This window comes from Apus apus, chromosome 14, assembly GCF_020740795.1.
Source record: "Apus apus isolate bApuApu2 chromosome 14, bApuApu2.pri.cur, whole genome shotgun sequence".
NCBI lineage: Eukaryota > Metazoa > Chordata > Aves > Apodiformes > Apodidae > Apus > Apus apus.
The window spans coordinates 9,848,864-9,867,982 of record NC_067295.1 but is presented as its reverse complement, the minus strand read 5'-3'; the positions used below and the strand labels follow the sequence as shown (position 1 = coordinate 9,867,982).

General features: G+C 34.8%; 1 protein-coding gene across 2 annotated transcripts in view; it reads right to left on the bottom strand.

Moving 5' to 3' along the window:
• Window positions 1–19,119, bottom strand: part of SNX29 (sorting nexin 29) — a 97,880-nt gene that overhangs the window by 9,934 nt on the left and 68,827 nt on the right. The window contains exons 20-21 of one of the 2 annotated variants that reach the window (XM_051631745.1): window positions 12,448–12,587; window positions 12,064–12,131 (exon numbers count right to left, since the gene is read on the bottom strand). In XM_051631745.1, coding sequence (XP_051487705.1) covers window positions 12,107–12,131; window positions 12,448–12,587 — 165 coding nt within the window. In that variant the 3' untranslated portion in view covers window positions 12,064–12,106. Of the gene's footprint in view, window positions 1–12,063; window positions 12,132–12,447; window positions 12,588–19,119 lie in introns of those variants that run through there. The other variant, XM_051631746.1, reaches the window with a different exon arrangement.

Here is a 19,119-nt window from a genome sequence, read left to right as displayed (position 1 = left end):
ATGGTCTGGATTAAAGCCGATGTATTTGAAGCAAATACGGATGCATACATTTAATCAGTGTTGCACAGAAAGGAGTACAAATAAGCACTGGAAGACTGCAATGTAAGATGTATAAACAGATTTTTCTAAGCCATATTTTCATGAGTGTTCCTTGTTGTTTCAGATGATAAGAGAAAGGAATAAAGCTTATATATCCATCTCTCAGCAAAGCCTCTTTTACTCCTTAAAATCTTTTCCACTGTGGAAAAATAATATTTGTTTTTATTCCCAGTGAAATAAGCATTACAGAATACTTTTTCTTGCAATACTCCAAATCTGACAATTACATGAAGAGAAACATTTGGGTCATGTTGGTTCATTAGCAAATTAATGTTTTTAAAAACTTGCCCTTCTCGTAATTATGTAGAATTTACATATGGGAGTATATATACACACACTCACATTCTGATTTAAAGAACAGTGCATATTCAATACTCATTTCCCCCTTTTATTTTCCTCCCGAACAGATTTCTCAAGGGCAATTGAACACTGACATTTCAGGAGATCTGTAGCAAACATCATAAACTCCTGTTTGAGAGCTTAGCTTGTGATATTTCTGACAATGGATTACATAAATACACTATGCCAAAACTGTTTGCAAATGCCAACCTGCGCCAAAAATGTTTGCAAATGTCACAGGGAACCACCCAATATGAAAAGGTCTCCTTCCTTAATCTACAGTGATTACTTCTGCACAAAGGCCTGATCTACCGGTGACAGAATACCAGCAGTGCTTGACTGGTGCTTGCTGTGCCCCACTTTGACTCTCATCAGTAGGAAATGAAAGCATGTAGTGACTTACAGGAATCAGTCATTGCTTTTCTGCATCAGATCACTTGAAAGAATTCCATTTTCAATTTAACAGAGTATCAAAAAGACAATTTGGTGAAAAGACAATGGGTGTTTGAGAACTGAAGAGGGAACACAGGTTTGTTGCCCTGACTAAAAGGAGATAAAGCTAACCTCTTAGGTCACGTTACTCAGTGCCTGGTTCCTAAACAAGAAATCCATTAAATCATGCTCTTACTGGTAAGTGCTGCTGATTTGTGTATCAAACATACATTGCAGACCTTTCTGTGATTGCAATCATTCTTCCACATTTCAGAAAGTCTTGGAATAACAAGTGATTTTTTTAGTTGGTCTGTATTATTGGCAAACTTCTTAACCAAGCATCCCTTGTAACAGAATTTAAGCTGAAAATGGCACATCAAAGACTTTGTCTTGAACATACCCTCTGAATGTAGGTCACTGTTGTTTGTACCAGAAGTTACGAGTTATAAACTGTGTCTATCGATTCATGACCCTATATAGTATTTTTCTAAGTAGAGATTTGAACTTCACAGATCTCCAGACTGAGTTTTGTCCAGGTCATATCACCCAAGCCAGGTGAGTGTAGTTTTAAATGATGCAGACTGGTTACATAAGTCAGAAGCCCTTAAGTTCCTTTCAACACATCTAAGAAAGTAAAGAGTACAAATAACCTCACACTTTGTTAGAATAATACGGCTTCAAAAAGCTCTTAAAGTGCCACACTTGCATGGTATGCAACTTCCAAATATATTATAAATATATTATAAATATAAATAAGATATTCTTTGGTTTGTTTTTCTCAGTTCTATTAATCAGTTTCTATTCATTCTGAGAACATATATTTAAATAAAGACTTCCCTCTTCAGTTGCTTATTTCAAATTCTAATTTAAAAAAGTAAAATCACTAAAAAAGATTTGGTCTATGAGAACTTGTCAATAAAGAAAGTCCACAACCCCATCTACTCAAAGCCCCCGTGCTACACTACCTATCTCATATCTGCTTTCAGCTGCATGGAGAATTTAACTTTGAAAATGTCTTTTTGTGGAAATTTCAGGGACTTTTCCAATACTCTGCTATTTCAAACACAAGATCAGATTTGGCAGCATTCAAGCTACTGGTGTACACAATGGAATAATAAAACATCAAAAGGGGTCTCCTCTAAGGCACTGTTTTTAAGATCAGGACTAGTAACGAAGGGTTATGGATCCTAGAGCTCCCATACCCATCTGTACTTGCACATAGTCTGCTCTGACTGACCAGATGGCTTCTTACAAAACAACAGGTTTACATGAATATTTTCCAAAACACTTTCTGGTGGTACACTTATTTCCTGTAAGAGACCTGCAGATGGTTCCCTTCCCCTACCTGTAAGTTCTCCAAAATACATCTCCTGAACTAGCTGTTATGCAATCTTCAGCTACATATGCTGATATTTGACTGTGAATATCTAAAGCTGGCAATTTTCTTAAAATAATCTCCATAAGGAGAAACTTAATAAGCAATTATAGATCAGCTAGTTTAAGTGCAGCTGTAGAATAAATATTACAAACTATTTTCCAGGATTTAGTAGGCCAAAGATTAAGCTTTGAAACCCACAATGTCATCACAGAGAAGTAATGTAGATTTGGGCAAGGGTGGTCTTGTTTAACTTTTATTCTTGGACAAGATTACTGCCAGGGCAAAAAAGGGTAACTGAATGCATACCAATGCTTCAGGTTCATAATTGCAATGAAATCTGTTTATCAGACTCCACTAATCAGGAGAGAATTTAGGAAAATGCCCAGAAATTAAAACTATTTTCATTAAATTATGTATATTATTGGAACCTTTTTTTTTAAAAGAAATCTGCTCAAGTAATCATGCCAGAAACTGTTTTACATTGTATAAAGAAATAATTAGACAATTGCAAACAAGCTTCCTTTACAAATAATGTGTCCTTGTCAATGAACATTAAAAACTCTGAAACTTTGATAATTACTGTTATTTGGAGGGAAAAAAGAATGTCCTGTAAGATTTCTTAGCTATTCAAGTAGAAATATATTCTACATGCTTACAAGAAGTGTTTTTATCACCCCTATAGAGATGTCAATCTCTTTCAAATGTAAAAATGTCAACTGTCATTTTACAATTATTAGTGATCAGATGCAGACTAGAAGGTTAACAAAAAGAAGTCTTACGTACATTATTTTGTAGTTTACTATTTTTGTGGTTATACTTTGCAACTCTTGATTATCATTTTGTATGAGAACTACCACATGCATTTGTTTTATCCGAGATGTAAGTATAACACCACGGCATTCCATCTGGAGACAAACACAATACAAATAGCTCATTAACCCACTACAGAGTCTGCTGAACTGAGAATACACCTATCTCAGGCTCTCAAGTAGATTTAATTTAACAGAGAGAGACTGGTAAATTGTGTTGACAGGCAGACTTTGAGCAAGTCTGGCTGAGCCATGTAATGTACATTGACAGAGCAGTGAACACAACTAAAAGACTAAAAGAGCACCCCAGCTTGTAAATTCAGGTTATGTTTAACACCACTGGAAGACAGTTAAAACTAGAGGTATGAAAGTTAAATGTGACTTAAGCCATGTTAGCTGCGAGTGGTGAATGTCATTGGGCCTGGCTGAAACAAGGCCAATATTCTGAAAAAACAAGGATCATACTTATAAAATTATCAACCTAAAAACCTGTCATTCCTTATTTTAAAAGAAGTTATATTATTTGCTATGTGAACAAAAAAGGCATTTTGCAAAAATATATTCAGGCTATGAGAAGGGGAGAATAAGAGCTTATAGATCTGAGGATTAAAGAAAGAAAGGCTAAATTTTGTCATAGTACCCAGAGAACAGGTACAGTGAATGACCACCAAGCTGGTCAGAATTACCAAGTAGAGGAACCTTCTCCTGCCAGTCATTTACTTTGATCCATATATGGGTTAACAACTGAATGCAGAATGTCTATTGCACCAGACCTTCTCATACCAAGACTCTAGGTGGAAGTTAATATTTATACCCAATAAGAATCTTTCAGAATACCAGACTCATCTATGCATTGAGTCTTATTTTCAAAGGAGAGACAAAATACTTCCTACATAGTTTGAGCAAAAATTCAATGCCTGTGGTCAACCTCTTATTTTGATGCTATTTCAGCCACCATCATCATTTCAATAACTGAAAACAAATCCTAAGCACTTCTGATTAAATGGCTTCTTTTCTGCATGCACAAAATCCAGTAAAGGAAAATAAATCCCACACAAGAGAGTGCTTCCGTGTTTCCTTCTTTTCATTCTCTCTCACCATCTTCTTTTTCCACCTCACTTTCACATACTTCATTCAGCCCAAAATGTCTAATTCAGTCTCTTCCTTTTGTTACTTTTTATAGCACTTCTCTACTAATTTCTTCTCTTACTCCCTACCTTCTGCAGTTTACTACCCAGTACTTTCCCAGCTATCGTTTGCCTCTTCTCTTTATGCCTAACTCTTCCCTCAACAAACTCCTGTCCTGAGCTGATTCTACATGGCTGAGTCAAATCTCTTTTGCCCAGAAGTGAAGTAATTCTCACAGCTCCCCATCAAAAGCAATCCTCTCCTGCATGAACCACCTACACAATAAGTTATTTCTTTCAAATCGATTCACCTACTTCATGTTTCAGTTTGCCTTTATTTCAGTTTCTTTATTACTATATAGACTTCAACTCCGTTGACTCTCTCAGCTTTTTGGCCACCCCGAGCTCAGAGTGTGACACTGGACTGCCCGAGCTTTGTGAGGAAATCCTACTGAGTCTTTGGTACATTTCTGTTCTGCTTTTCTACCTTCCAAAATAGGTTCTACGAAAACTGCTAGTTCACAGCATTTTTAGTACACTTCTCCAAGCCACAAAATCACTCGAAAGTTTTGAGCGGACAAGCCACTCCAGTCTAGAGAATTATACAGGAGAAAACTGCCTACTGTTGTAATCTGGACTCTTCTGGTTTTATGCACTGTTGTTAACTTAAACTAGAGCCTAGAAACCATGCTGTGCACCCTGAAGTATTATTTACAGTAACCAGTGCTTATAGGCAGCATCAAGAGGATAAAGCCAGCATATTTGTACAAAACCACCATGCTTACACAAAACACATTAATTCTGTATTTGAATGACAGGTAAAGCTATCCCATGGCTAGCCTGACAAGGAAAACTTTATTCTTTTATTCACTTAGGAAAATCATGTCACACTACAAAGAAAAGGTTTCAAAATGGCTGTCAATGTTGCTGAAAGCAAAAAAACCTAAACTGTTCAATACCTTATTCCATAGTAAAATGCTTTCATGCTATCAAAAATGACGACGGTACTTAGAACTACTGCACACCTGATTAGATTAGCATTTCTAGTTTTCCATTTTTCATAGCTAGGAGGCAAAAATTTGTTCCAGATTCAAAACTGGCATAAGGAGCTTTAAAGAATATTGGATCTATTGTTTATGAATTAGGTATGGACAAAATGAAAATAGGAATTTTGTGTGTGTGTGTTTCTAATTCAAAATAGCTTATGATTTACCTAACCAAATCCATCTTGGCAAACACTTACCAATTAGGTGAATATGCAGTTAGTGTACTGATAGAGCCTGACCTTCAAGGAAGGACTCTACTTCCCAACCACAGGAAACAGAAAGGAATCTCTTTCTCAGAAAAGACACAAGCCACAGAAGAAAGAATTTTCAAACACAGGGAGGGTGGTGGGGAGTCCTGAGTCCCAGTCCCTTGCAGAAATGAGACATAAAACAACTCCTTTCCTATTCCACAACAGTTTTCCTATCTGTGACTTCTCCTTGCTGAATATGAAGAACTGGTGTTCAAAACCATCAGTCTTCCAACTAATGTTTTTCTCCAAGATAATTTACAATCTCAGCTTTTTAATTTAATTCTGAAACATACTAAAGATTTTACTTTACTGGTGTAACTTAACCTGTATTTTTGAGTACTCAGCATTACAATTAGTTGTTATACTACTACCTCCTTGACAGAAATGTTAATTTAAAGAAAGAGCCAAGAAGACAGAAAAACAGGGATGACAGAGATTAAAAATTATTTTTTTCCAAGTCTCTTATCTGCCTTAATTTTATGTTGCTTGCAAAGTAAAAGAGATAATTACAATTGTATTATCCCTATTTTGCCCAGCTTCAAAATTGAAACTTCCTTTACTGGCTCTACAGCCCATTTTTTGCTACCTTGTTCAGAAACACCTGCTGCAGTACAGAAATGCCTGAATACAGTGAGTTCACTTTTCAACAAGGGAGTGCATGTGACTTGCTTGTTACCAAGGAAACAGGATCACTGCTGTAATGATACAAAACTTTAACTGGCTTTCTTTTATGAGAAAAATCTTAACCTCTTCTGGCACTGCTAAAAGCTAAGCATATCAGGGACATAAACTGCACAGTTCAGAAAATTTGTCTCTTGCTAAAGACTTGCTGAGTTTACTAGCAAGCAGTAAAAGAACAAGACAAAAAGGAAGAAGTAAACACTACTAAGACAGACAACTCCTCTCAGAATGATCTTTCATTACTAAGCCTGTTAACTGGGAGGGAAAAAATGACAAAGTGATCATACAATTCCTGGGGCCCAATCAAAAAAATATTCAAAAGCATCTTGATCTAACCAGTTCCTAAGTTAAACTGACCAGCATCCCATCTTGACCCAAGTTTCCTAGATGATGCAAAATAATTGCCTTGTACGGAGAACCAGGCAGAATCAAGAGTAACAAGAGGGGCTCAAAGTGACATTAAGCTATTTCTGCACACCATAAAGGTGTTCAATGAAAAAAAGGTAAATTATTTCATATTTTCATGGTAGGCAACTCAGTGTTTTCACTAACTCTGACAGCCATTTTTATTTGTAAAAGACAGATGGAAATAAACCCATCAGAAAATGCACAGTACAATTAACAGCTCGTTTTGTACAGAACAAGTTTGCTGTAACACTGAACGTGGCTTTGTTCAATAAAAAATCCATTTGTTTCAGAGCTTTAAAGTTGTCTGTTTATAGAGGAAAATTATATATACCAATGAGCTACCTCCAGGAACATATAAAATGCTTTTTGGCTGCTACTGTCAATCTACTTGCTTTAAATTTTCGCCCATTCTTTTAAACCATGCAATGGAGAACATTTCTTGTACTTTTCTACACATGTAAAAGAAATATATAATATCCTGTCCCTCATTTCCTTCAACCATTTTAGACACAAAATAAAAATACTGTCTGTTTTAATATTCTTATTTTCTCAGGCAGTATTAAACAAGAGTTTATTCTGATGCAACTGTAAAAGATCACGACCCCTCAAATACTTCCAATGGTGAACGAAGAGTATTCAATTGTAGTACAGCATACATGAAACTATCTTCTCATAAGCACTGTAAAGGTCACTTTGAATACAAAGAAGCATGACAAAAATATACTTGATAGAAACATGCTCATAAATACCTACTTGTGAGGCCCACTGAACAATTCACAGCAATTAACTTTGCAGAGCAAGTCTCACTGTCTTTATTGAGATGTTAATTAGTGTAAGAGTCACATTATTTCAAACTGAAGTTGATTTTTTTTTAATGGTAAGACTCAATAATGAGGCAACAAACACAATTTTGATCTGAAATGTAAAGCATTACAACATTTGTATGTAAAGTAGATCTTGCTGATGATTTTATGTGCCTCTTGTTAATCACTAATAACTATACATAATAATTATTCCTGATTAAAAATTGGCATTTAAGCTCTAGAGAGTAGTTACTTGACTGTTAACTCCTGTAGAAGTACTAACAGCAGAACCAAGTCAGCAGGTATCTTGAGTCCTGATGGATATTTGGAATATATCTCCACCTACAGCAACTGTCTTAAGACTGATAGTGCTGCTGATAGTATTGCCATGATAACTATCCTGAAATTAGGACATCATGGACTGAAAACTGGAGGGATGGAATGTACATACATTAACTTGGAAAAGTTATTAAAAAAAAAACCTGCACACTGAAAAAAGATTGATGGGAAAGATGTCAATTCTGTCAAACACGAAACAAATAATCCCACACTATAGGCAGGGCAGGGGAGGTGAGGAGGGAACACAAACACAACTTTGCATGTATCACTGTTCGTACCATAAATTAGATCAAGGAGCTTTTATCTCTGCAATACTTCTAAAAGCATCTCTCTATTGAGAAACTCTTAATTGATATTGATTGTGCTGGAAACATCCTCAAAGATAAAGTAAGATTTGGTCAACTGTATACTCAAGTTAAAACAGAGCTTCCTTAACTCTCCTGCAATGTCTTTCACACACAATAGAATAAAACTATGCTACAGTTTGCATTATGGAGGCAATCAATCATCTTCCACAGATAACTAATTTTCCAGCTCAATTTACAGTTTTAGCATTTATTAAGACCATTTTAATAGACTAATCACTGGTAGTCAAGTAAAAAATAATTTTGCAAACATATGAGGGTGCAGGACATTACCATGTGGAAAGGAGTAGCACAATTGCAACAAATGCTGACAGACTGGACATGTTTGCTTGGATAAAACTAGCCTTCTAGTAAGTCTCAAGTACCAGTATTTCTCAGTTCTGCTTTACTCATCCCATCTTCCTTGTAACATTAAACATCCTGTTTCTCTTTCTTCCTGCTTATTCTTGGCCTTTTCATCACTGTTTCTACCCTCCTGATACATCTATTTTCTTCTTTATTTTCCTCTAACATTCATAAACCCTCTCGAGCAAGGAAAGGAAGACTTAATACATTTGTAGAATGCCATGTGATATAGATCTTCCATGTTGATATGTGCCAAAACACAAAATAAAAAATGTAACAACATAGGACAATTTTCTAATCTTAATTCTTGCAGAAGAAAAAGAGGTGAGTAGTACGAATTCTCATATACTTTGACCAAACAATTTTTGCCCTAGTTCTTCACATTTCAGTTCAGGCATGATGCTTTTTTTTAAGTTAGATGTCAAGCCTCATAGGTAATGAGAGACTAAAAACAAGACTGTCAGTTACAAAGTGAAGAATGCACAAACCAAGAATAACAGCGAGACAACTAAAATTTTGTTAAGAATAATCCACACCAATTCAAATATTTTAATTCTAATATTAGCAAAAATTCCAGAGAAGAATAGCACCTTTTTGTAATGGAACTTCCTGCAGTATCTGAACATGTTACTCAAATTTTACATACCTAAGGTATTTTTATTTCAACAATCATCAGTGCTTGGCAACACAGTTCTACTGAAAGATAAATATTGTGTAATGTCTCTACATAGATTTATAAGTAGATCAATCAACTTGGCAATAAATTAGTTTCATTAGCACGTTTCAGGCATTAGGAGGTGCTTTACTAATTAAAAGTCACAGAATTAAGAAAATGCTATTCCCAGTTTGTTCATGTAAATTATATTCATCTTTATCAGAGTGCTTACTTACTGTTACAGAACATATTAAAGAGATACTGAAGTCATTCAGTGCTGCCACTTCAAAGGATGCAATTGGGTAAATATCTGGCCACTAGCCATGATACTTTAGGATGCATTAACTGTCATTTATTCTATTAGAAGCCACAGATATGTACACTAATAGATTTAAGTGTCATGCCATCACCAGCTCATTTTTTAAGAAATTAACCTATTCAAAATTGCATTTAAAACTTCCTTACTTCACATCAGTATTGTTTTGCAGTATTTCAGGGATTGCTTTTCTGTTTGCCTTTAATATCACTCTTTATCTGACAGTGCACTAACAGTAGAACACTGATACCACATGCATTGCAAATTGAACAGACAGGACAAATTTGTTGTCTCATTTCCAATCGTTCCAAGAATTTTCAGGCTGCAATTGCAGCCCCAATATGTGTTATAGAATGTTCAAAACAAAAATCCAGTATAAAAATCATGTTACTAGTATTTCCCAAAACATGTATGTAACTAAACACCACCTATCCCACACACATAACTGATACAAAGTGTAACTGGCTGAACATATAACCACACCCTAACTACACGGATGTGAAAGGAATCAGAGAATCATAGAATTGTTTTAGTTGGAAAAGACCTTTGAGATCATCAAGTCCAAACATTAACCCAGCACAGCCAAGTCCAAATCTCAATGAGCACTCACCAGTCATTTATGAACAGTCATATCAATACCTGAAAATATTCCATGCTAACTTCTTCTGCAGAATAAAATTATAAACCAAAAACATTTTTCTTATTTATGTAATATATATAGATGGTATGGAATTAAAAGTAAGAGGAAGGATTCCGATTCATTCAAGGCATAAATTCTCTATTAAGTCCCATTTCTGCTATTTTCTCTACATTCTAGAGAAACAGACTTCATAATTATTTTGCTTTTTCATAGAATCATCTTGTGTAGTTTTGCATTGAGAAAGAATAGTTAAATAAGAGCTATACTGCCACAATAAATACAGTACTACCAGTCCAACTAAGCAAGTCTTAAAGGGGGAAAATAATTAGAATCTTTTTAGAAACCTCTCTATAGCTATAAAACTGATTTCTTATAAATCATAAAATGAGGCAGGGAGTACTAGAACATGGCATGAGCAGAGTAAGATTACAAAAACATTTTTCACTTTATTTGAGATCGAGATTTAAAGCCCTACAGAGAAATTTATAGACCTGTAACTCCTTTAAAATTTTTATTAGTTCATGAAAACCTCATCTCAATACTGTCACCGGCCAAGAACACAGTAAAAGCACTTATTAAAAAAGTTCTTCTCCTCTACCTTTATAAATAAATAAATTCATGTCTTATTTAAAACAATATTCCACAAAAGTTTCTGTGAAGTTATTTTAGTTCATTCTTTTACTTCAAAAGTGCCCATATCTGCTGTATAGCAACCTATCCCTTGATGAGAGATCAAGCTATTGAATGAAATTCAACTGATAGACTGGTTTGTAGTTAACTAAGTCGAAGCAAATACTGAAAGTTACTTTGAAAGGGTCAATTTTCAATTTCTTTAAAATTAACTCAGAGATACAACATTCACAGCAACCTCACAGTAATGCTCTTTGAAAATTTATTTCATTTATGCTTCAAAGCAAATTTCAGTACTAACAATGTTATTTTATACATGTTAACACACTTTTTCTCTTTCATACCTCTAATACACACATTCAAATGTTCTAAGTGACACACTGACAATTGCAACTGAAATAGAGATTATAAGAAAAAATCCCAAATCCAAACAAAACCAAAATTCTTCAACCCACTAAAGAACAAACATCTATTTTTCCACACTGTTTTAACTCTGTAGTCTGCAAGATCAAAAGTAGATACTTGGCTTTACATACTGTTTAGTGCTAAACAAATCTTACAGGAATATTTCCAGGACGATTTATTTTTTTCAGTGGCTGATTGGTTGGTACTGCAATTTGCCTGGCAATTGGCACCTGTACCTCTCTTGCACACCTCATAATTTTACCTTCCAGGAGGGAATAAACATTTACAAAATGAGAAAGAGAGGTAGAAATAATGGATTTTTTACTTCAATTTAACTTGTTGACTCAAATACAACTGACACAACACACCTAAAAAGAGAACTTCTGCTATCAAGAATACTGCCAGTAATGTCATCCAGTGAAGACAACATATCTTTTGAACATTACAATCCTCTAATCATCATCGAGAACTGATGACTCCTCTGGTGTTCAAACACATCCCGCAGAAAACAGTTTCTCAGAACCTGCTCAGGCCTCTTCTCTGATGAATTACTGAGCAGATTCGCTGCTTTCTTTAAAGAGAATGTTTGAGCAGCTACCCCAAGACAACAAATGCCCAGCTCTGCAGATGAGCAGAACATACAATTGTTATCTAGAAACTGTTGTAACATGTGTGGGACCTTCCATAGCACACTGTTCAAAATTTGTTTTCTTGCTCTTCATTTCAGGCAGCAAGTTATGAAATGAAGTTGACAAGAAATTATCAATTCACTATTTCACACAGCTATACTTAACCACCTCAAAACAAAATATAACTGTACAGGAAGAGAAAAAATTGTGTTGAAAATTCAATTGCAAATGTATTTTCTATCTGGATACGTTAAATGTTAACATTAATGAAATCAGAACATGTGTCAGCAGATTACAAAATTCAGCTACCAAGAGTTAAAAATCTTGACTTTTTAATTTGGTTAGTTAATACCTTAATAGTGCTCCAATCTCATTCACCAAAATACATTGAAGAACAAAAATACAAACCTCATAGAAACAAAAGCAAAACAGAACTGAAAAAAAACAAATTAAAAAAAAAATCAAAACCACCTAATGTTTGAAGAATATGTATCCATGTACATTTTGAGGTCACTTAGGTATTTTTTAAAGCTTTAGGCAATAATTTTTGTTCAAAGTCACAATTTAAATAAATGAAAATCACTATATACCTTATGTATTTCTTTAAATAGAACAAAATAATGTATAATTGGACCAAGAGCCTTCTATTTATAAAAATCACTGTTTTAAAGATTTTGGAGACGTTTGCATTATATTTTAAAGTAAATAGTGATGAAAAAATATAATCTTGACTACTTGACAGATACTTACACAAAAAAGGGCATCAGCTGAATAAGAGTCTCTTTTTTGGGATTGGCTGTGAATTCTGGCACAGTTTGAATAATTTTGTTCATTACATTCCTTAGGTAATTTTGTAGCTGCTTGCGTCGCTCTTCTACAAACTTTGCATCCTAAAAACAGACAGGAAAAATATAAATTGTGCAAGAATATGTTTGTAAATTCTATAATGTAACTATAGAGCCCTAATAAGCATTAAAATGGATCTTTTTATGATCTATGTTCATTATGCGTATAGAAATATGTTGGCGATGTGTAAAAAACCCTGGACTATGTCCTTGCAACCTAATAAAGACCCGTTTCCCAAAAACATCCACTGACAGGACGGCAAATTGTCTCCTTGGCAGAACGTCTCTTCTATGGACCAGAATTCTCTTCTTATTAGATCTCCATAAAATGCTACCATCTTAGAAATCCAGTGCATAGCAGGGGCATAGAGGCAATGGCGTAACAATTTACACGACCTATTTTGAGATGCAGAATTACCAGTCTTCACAGAAGGAAATACCTAGTTATTCCCACAATTCCTTCACAATTCATACTTTTCTAATGTTGTATAAACAAACTCCAGGATGGATTAATATTTCTCCAGCTTTTTTATTATGTTAATACATCATTATTTTTTGATGGAGTTTTCATACAGTAGATTGCTTTTTTAAAGACTATATCACAGTTCTCATAAAAATGTTTTACTGAAGTTTTTATAGTATCTTAGATCTCAAGATTTTATACTATATTGGCCCCAAGAAATAATTCTATAAACTCCAGATCCCGCTGAGAGACTTACAAATTAAAAGTCTAACGACCAGCACAACCCCATGCACCCTATAATACACATCTAGCTTACACTTCTTCCAGGGGGGGACTGCAATTGCAGCAAACTGAAGTCTACACATTTCACACATTAACATAGAACTATAATAGGTATATAATGAAATCAAGTACTGGCTGGTTTGTGCTACAGTCAGCGCACTATTATCTCAGAAATGCAGGGATTCTGATTGCCTGGTTTAAATGGCAGAGCATGTTCTTTAGGCATAAAGCCAAAACTATTATTAGAAAATTACAGTTCTCAAATGAAGACTATTATCTATAAATGTGTCTATCCAACCCATATTATTTATATGCAAGAAAAGTCATCGAAATAAATTCTTGTATCTTGCCAAAAAAATGACAGCCCACCAACATAACACCATAAATACCTTTGACAACACTGAATAAATTCATTGTATTAAAAAGGTTCAAGCTATGCTGCCATGCACGGGATGCAAATCTCAAGATTATTCCTTCCTTAGGTAAAACAGACTAACTCATCATCCAAGCAGGGATGCTCCCTCAAATTCAGGACTGCTGCGGAGTTCCTAGAACATGTATTGACTTTTTGTTCTGTTCCTGTCTCTCATTAAGAGAAATTACCAGGAACAGCAATATTGTTAGGAGACATAAGAAAATGAGAAAAGATTCAGAATGACATTTCTCAAAGTAGTAATTAAATTCATAGAATTAAAAATAAAAATAATAATTAAAAAAAATATCAACCAGTGTTAAGTAAGGTACATTTGCAAATACTGGCAACTAATCCTGTATATGAAAAGTAGCCTAATTTTTTATAACTTAAGGAAATCTTTTCTGATCTTGTGTTTTAATTGCATGTGATTACTTAATAACGTAATTGTAACTGCTGTAACATTTATAATTGCTGAAGACATTCATATATACAGGCTTAAAAACTTGGGCAGTGTTTGTGTTAGTTAATTAAGTTCACAAAATTCCTAAATATATACAATTCTTTTTTTGTTGTTTTCTATACATGAACTTACACAGATACCCAGCCCTGTTTCACATTCCAGTTTTATATTAATACATGTAATAATAAAGATCAGTGTGAAAATAAAAAAAAAAAACAAACCTATGTATGATATGGTTTCCTGAATCAGTCATCATTTTTCAGCACCATACACACACTACACACAGAAGCTGTGTAGCAAGTGATTCTAGTGTTAACTGATTTACTGGTAAATGAAAAAAGGAAGACTGAAAACTCCTGGAAACTGATCCTGTGTTAAAAAAGAACACTGCACTGTTGGCACTGGATGCAGTGCTCTCTGCAGCCACTCACTCAGTGCTCCATAACTGGGTACAGTTACCACTCAGACCAAGCAGAGCAACAGCTTTGCTCTGTGCCCCACGGCACTGACGAAGTCTGGACAACTGTGTGGAACAGAAGTCTGCACAAGCTGTTGGGAAACTTTACAGCAAAGATTTTAATATGTGGCAACACATACTACTAGAATAAAATGGAATGCTAATGGAAGTGTAGTGCAATACTAATTAACTAACTGACTAATATACATTTTTCCTCTTTTCACTAAGATTTTTGTTGCTATTGGATTCTTTGACTAGCTTATGCTTTAACCACGAGCAGTGGTGATGTCTGGCACATGAGAGCATTCCAGTTTTGGGGTAATCCTCTCCCCCTGTCTTACTTGACTGGAGACATGTTGCTTTGCTCTAAAGCCTGTCAGCTTAGAGACATTCCAAAGAACTGGCCTCACCCCCACTACATTTCCATGACTCTGCTTTCATCACTTCTAGCAATTATGTTTTCAAGCAAGGAAATAATATTTTTAAAGTACCATATTCATATTTCATTTATTCATTTTTTTTGTTTACAAATCCTCAGCTACAGTTATTTTCAGTGACAATTTCAAATTAGTGCTTTCAATATAGCTATTATTCTGTCATTTATTCAAATGAAATACAGAAAGTCTCAGAAATCAAACTCAGCCTGAAAACAGTTTAAAATGCTCTTTTACCTAGACATAAATTTGATCTCAAAAACAAACATTGGGCAATCTACCATGAAATTCTGTACTGTGTACCAAGGCCCAATGTCCTTACCAGAAGTAATGTAAACCAAGGGCAAAATGATTCAGCTGTAGGTCTGTACTTCATCACTAAATGTGCATTTTGCAACAGCAGGTCAGCTACTCAGAGGAATTATTTTACCACAGTTGTTACTGCCAAGTTGTTGCAGTTATAAAGGGTGTTTGTCACAAAATAGTAAATAGAATATGTGGTGATAGGAAAACACAATTGGTTCAAAGCTTGTCCATTTTTTTAAGTCTTAACTTATAACAATGTAACTGTTACATTGTCACAGTATTAAAGGTTAGATATAGTTTCCTTTTTAGGAAAATAAATGCATGTATGGGTAGATAAGAGTAACTACTAAATAAATGCACACTTTCAAGATCTCACTGAAGAGATACCCTGCTAGTGTGGTTGAAAAAGGAGATATGCTCTCAAAAATATGAACAAGTGTTATTACAAAAATCAAAGGTATTTTCTGAAATTCAGTTAAGAAAAACATATAGAAGAAACTGAATTAGTAAAATTAATAAATAGCAGGTGTTGCCTCTAACAAGGTAAAAGAACCTGTGTCTTGAATCATCAAGCCAGACACTTGAGCAGCTGGGATCTGAATCACAATGAAGATCTTTTCTTTGCCTCATAAATGCCTCTTTTTATTTGCAGGAATGCTTTATGATTTCTACCTGCCAGAAAGTTCTTTCAAGTTTGGCTATAAAAAAAAAGTTTTAGTAATTGTGGCACTGATTTTATTTTCCAAAGCACATAGCACATACCAAAAACAGCACTAAACCCAGCATTGTACATATTTGGTACCTATACTTTCAAGAGCTGAAACTGTTTATAGGACACAAATTACTGATAATTTGAAATTATTAAAGAAAAAAACAGACTGTTCTATATTAAATTTCCCTCAATTTTTACAAAGAACATACTAGATCCTTCCATAACCAATTAGGGAGCACATGTTCTATGCATTCTCCTGAGTCAGGCCCTAGATGCTGTTTCTACAAATCTCTACATGTAGACATTTGAGTAATTGGCTATCATCTTACTAATCTTAAAACCAAAAGGCAATGCTAACTGTTCCTTCTAGTTCTTGTAACTGAGTTCAGTGGTAGATTGAATGATCCCACCAAACTTGAATTTAAAGAAGGCAGGAACTCTGCTTTCAATATTTGAGATTTCTTGTCAATTCAAAAGCTAAACTCTCTTGATCCTTATATCCTCAGTGTAGGGGATTTTTACAGCTACTACCACTATTTGTAATGATGCTGCAATTACATTATGGTACTTGAAAAGCAGCTCCAATCTGATGGAAGAGAAAGGCTCACACATTCAGCACCACCTGGTTTAACAATCCACTAAAGCATTCAGTTTAACAATCCACTAAAGCATAGAAAAGGAACTAGTATGTGCAGGGATACGTTACCTGTAATCATAATCAGAATCCCTTACAAATTGATTAAGAAGTTCCCTTTCCCTGTTTAAAAAAAAAAAAAAAAAAAAAAAAAAAAAGAGTACTGTAGAGAGAGGGACTCAGTTACATTAAAAACTTGGACAGATTCTGATACACATCTGAGGGCATCTTGGCCACATTTACCAACCATCTATCCAAAGTAAATGTACACTGTAAACCAATTGTTAACTGAGACTTAACATACCAGCATTCACCTTCAATTTGTAGGCATATTTTCTGAAAAATAAGGTTCTTACTGTTTCTGCACAAACTACTGTCAAAGCTATTGCAACAGCGTATACTTTTGATTAAGAGTCCACAAAATATCAATTAACTGCTTCAGATTGCAGAAGGATAAACACAAATTCGGAGAAATATTTTTAATCTGAAATTAATGTGTCCCAAAATATTTAATGAAATTATTTTTGACTGAGAATTTGCCAAATTTCTGCTCACAGCAACAAGCTATCAAATTACAAAACTCTAAAAATTAAAATACATAATTGGAATCTTACAGACCTCTCAACAGATGTGTTAAGCTCTAAAACTAACAAGCAGAGTCTGATGCAGCATATTCCATGTTGCAGTGTTTTGCAGTTCTTCATTACAGGCCAAGTTCATCCCAACTTGCAGTTTCTATTGTTTCACACAAGTACTCGGTCTTTCAAACAACTGATATATTCAGTATTAATGGAACAGCTCACTGAAGATGTTTCAAATACTTTCCCTGAGCTGTTGGAAATGGTATGATTGCCATGGTTACCTGCCATGATTTCGGGACAGATAAAATGCTTTTATATTCTGAGTTTGGTACTGTTGCAATCAACATAAAATGCACTGCTTCTGATGTTCTAACCATCATTTATCATTTTACTAACCTCCTACTGCTAGCGTTGGGGGAAAAAAAACCCAACACAAAACCAAACAACAAAACAGCTCAGCGCTCTATCCAACTCAATTAAAATAAAAGCAAATAGGGCTCTGGACTTTAATGAGAGCTGTACCAGTCTCTGATACCACACAATGCAGCCCATTCTAAATAAATCTGACAACAGTGCTATTCAAAAACGAACCTGCAAATACAGAAATAAGCACATGTTATCCTGGCGTAGCCTAATGTTTTTGGACATCTTGGACAACCAGTCTTAGCAAAACTATTAAATCAGGTTTCTTCTATTTACAAAATGCCTACTTGAAAACCTCAAAATGAAGCTGGAAATCTGAAATGGGAATTAATTAAACATTCGACTGCTGACTCATTCTCATGGTTTTGTGATTAAAAACCAGTTAGATAGCAAGTATTAATTTTTTACAGGCTAAATGACACCTTTGCAAAGGTGACAATAAAACATGACTTGAATACACCTGTCCTTCAGTAACTACTGCATCATGAAACAATTTTACAGAGGTACAGTTTCCACCACTAACTATACCAACTACTACCATATTATATGAAAACCATGTTAAAATTATTTCAACTACATGAGTTGAAAACTTCCATCCTACTTGTATTGCCAGTTTCTGCATGGCAGAATCAGGCTAGAGTTGTAGAACAAAACAAGGATATACGGTACATGAAATTGCTATTTTTTGCATCCCACTGTGAGATTTTTTTGTCCATTTACTGTTCAGTGGAACAAACAGGAATTTAAGATGATGAGATACAAAGAAGAAATCAAGGAACTGTCAGTTTTGAAAAGAAACCTATGTTTCTTTAAACAGGGACTTACTGCACAATTGTTATTATCAGTTGGTGTTTCTCTGCTAAAATAGTTGATGTATTTAAATTTCCAACTATGGGTCCATTTTAGTAATACCAGAAAGTAATGCTTTTAGAGACAGCCATATGAAAAAGAGATTGCTGCAAAACTACTCAGCAGCAGATACACTAGGGTGACCTACGGCCCTGTCAATGCCCTGAGTGGGGCATAAATTTGTGTGGACAATTCCAACATTTTCATTAGCATTTTTCATTTTATGAGACTCAGCAGATCCTACATCTTCAGTTAGGAAATGGTTCCTTGGCAGCTGTGACAGCCTTCTCAAGTCACCCTAACAGCTGCAAGCTCAATCTCTGCCTCATAAATATAGCTTTTATTCAAATGTTAAATTTTTATCAAAGTCTTACCTTTTATTTTGAGTAAGAGGGTAACATATCTATCACAGCATTACAACCAGTAAGGTTTATAGTCATACTTAGGTTTTGTCCATGCTTTCTAAGAATGCAATGCTGCTGTAGAGAATCCTCTAAGCAAGTCCAGAGCACAAGCGTGTTGACACAAACCAGCATGTAGTCCCTGGGCTGCATCAAAGCA